This window comes from Nuphar pumila, chromosome 2 (assembly GCF_984573655.1).
Source record: "Nuphar pumila chromosome 2, dmNupPumi1.hap1.1, whole genome shotgun sequence".
Classification (NCBI taxonomy): Eukaryota; Viridiplantae; Streptophyta; class Magnoliopsida; order Nymphaeales; family Nymphaeaceae; genus Nuphar; species Nuphar pumila.
In genome coordinates this window covers 147,885,463-147,887,500 of record NC_143250.1, presented here as the reverse complement: position 1 = coordinate 147,887,500, position 2,038 = coordinate 147,885,463, and the positions used below count along the sequence as shown (strand labels likewise).

The following is a 2,038-nucleotide window of genomic DNA, read 5'->3' as shown; positions in this document are numbered from 1 at the left end:
TTTGAGTTTGACAAAAAGTGTTGGTGGTTTGGAAGTGCGCCAGTAAAACCCCTTTTCCTGTAGTATACTATTCAACTGGTGCCATAAGAAGTTAAGAATCATTCCTCTTTCTGCCTTTATCATATACTATAGTTCACCATCGTGGTGAAATCATGAAAGATTCTAAATGTTGGTTGTTTGAAAAGCCTAATACTAGAGAGTAGTGGTTTTGTTATGTATACTTGCTAATGTTTCTTCCGCATAATGTTTTACCAGGCACACTTTAATGTTTCTTCTTGGACTGTTTTTCGTAACATGCAAATGTTCATTACTTAATGATGTTCAATGCTGGTATATCTACTAATATCTTTAACAGTGTGTTTCACTCTTCAACAGGCATAACCATGGCTCTCCCAGCTGCATCAGTTCCTTCCATGACTCCTGCTCACCACTACCGTCTCCACTCTGTCATCCCGACCTTCACCCCTTCTACCGCGTCCGAACCACCGTCCGCATAGTCGAGCTCAGATTGATACAAAGGCTCTCCCTCTCCCTCTTCTTTTATGCATGCGTGCATACTAACTCATGTGCCAAGGTCTTAGTGTGTTTCATTCGATGCATGTGCACCTCCATATCTACTTGTGGTGGTGCTTACTTGTCCATCCTCCATCATTAGCCATGGTCAAGAGGGTAAGACCCCTGTCCATATGGGGACACTTCAACCCTCCAAAAATTAGCCTGGATAGGCTAATACATGGTTCAGTTTGGCAGTCAAGTACCAAAAACTAGCTAAATGTGTTGGCTATTTTTGGTCACCAAGCATTCCCTTTATCCATAGTTTTACCTCAAGATTTAGCCTCACAACAGGCTATCAGTCAAAATCGCTCGAGTTCGGCACGTCGGTGTGCCGCAAGGTACAATTAGGGAACTAACCACCTGCTCATCGAGGTTTGGCATGACCCTCCAAGCCCCAAATTTGTGATTAAGAGGCTAAATTTAACTCTAAATTTAGCTATCCTTTCCCCTACAACCATGCGTGTTTCTTTGATCACTGGAAAAGAAACTTTGTAAACCTTTGTGTAACCGCTTATCATCCCTGAGGAAAAGGGAAGATACTCCACTAATTCCTGGGTAATTCGTTTTGTACATTCGTGGCTAACTCCGGGAAGTTTAGCCCCGAGTCAGACAGATCTGGAGGCCAAAGTTGATGTTTGTTTTTGGCACTCAACTTTGCTATTTCTGTCCCCCCAACTTCAGTTAGAAAATTAGAAGAGCTCCAATAAGGCATTGGAGTTCACAAACCATAGGTCATTTAATTCTTTCCTTTTTTTTGTCTGTAGTAACACCCCCCACACCATTGATGGTGACCCTAGGGAGAGATTTTTTGGGTCTCTGGGTTCATTTTCTCTGACCACCTTTCAAAAACCCTACCAGTCATCCGCTTAGGTAGTAGATGCATACCATCCTTCACTGCATTCCTCATAACTAATATTCATATCACCACATGTTTTGGAAGACTTTAGTAGTCCAAATTAAGGCCTTTTGTGCCTCCTCTTTGTACTAAATATAACTTGGACCTTGTTAATTTGCTTCCTTCGGTAGTACTTTCGGACTTTGTGCTGTAATAATTAAGAATTTATTTTATGGTTAGGACAAACTTCTGCCATCACTTTTTCTTTTCTTTTCTTTTATTATTATTATTATTATTATCATTTATATCCAAGGGAAAAACCTAATTAACGTAATTAGTGCAAAGATGACATAAAGTTCTTGAACTCCAATTAACATAATTAGTGCAAGAAGTATGAGTTCATGAACTTGGTCACTTTTCTTGTGATGCTGGACATATTCATCTGTTTTACACTACTGGTGCCAGGCCAAATGGGCAATTTGATATACATTATGTTTGGCATTGAAATTGGTTGATGACAATTAACGAATATAAAAACACTTCATACATATTGTGGTTTTGTTTTAGATAATCCAAGTGAAAAAACCCATCACTGACCGCTCATTGGCTGGCGTCTGGTTGACAAAACCCTTGAAGTCATCCCTGCCC

The 2,038-nt window shown here is 40.1% G+C and overlaps 1 protein-coding gene across 2 annotated transcripts in view; it reads left to right on the top strand.

The window, feature by feature from the left end:
• Window positions 1-1,328, top strand: part of LOC149847589 (uncharacterized) — a 15,570-nt gene extending 14,242 nt beyond the window's left edge. Inside the window, exon 6 of one of the 2 annotated variants that reach the window (XM_089997109.1) lies at window positions 376-1,328. In XM_089997109.1, coding sequence (XP_089853235.1) covers window positions 376-497 — 122 coding nt within the window. In that variant the 3' untranslated portion in view covers window positions 498-1,328. The remainder of the gene's footprint in view (window positions 1-375) is intronic. The other variant, XM_089997110.1, reaches the window with a different exon arrangement.
• Window positions 1,329-2,038: the final 710 nt, after the last annotated feature.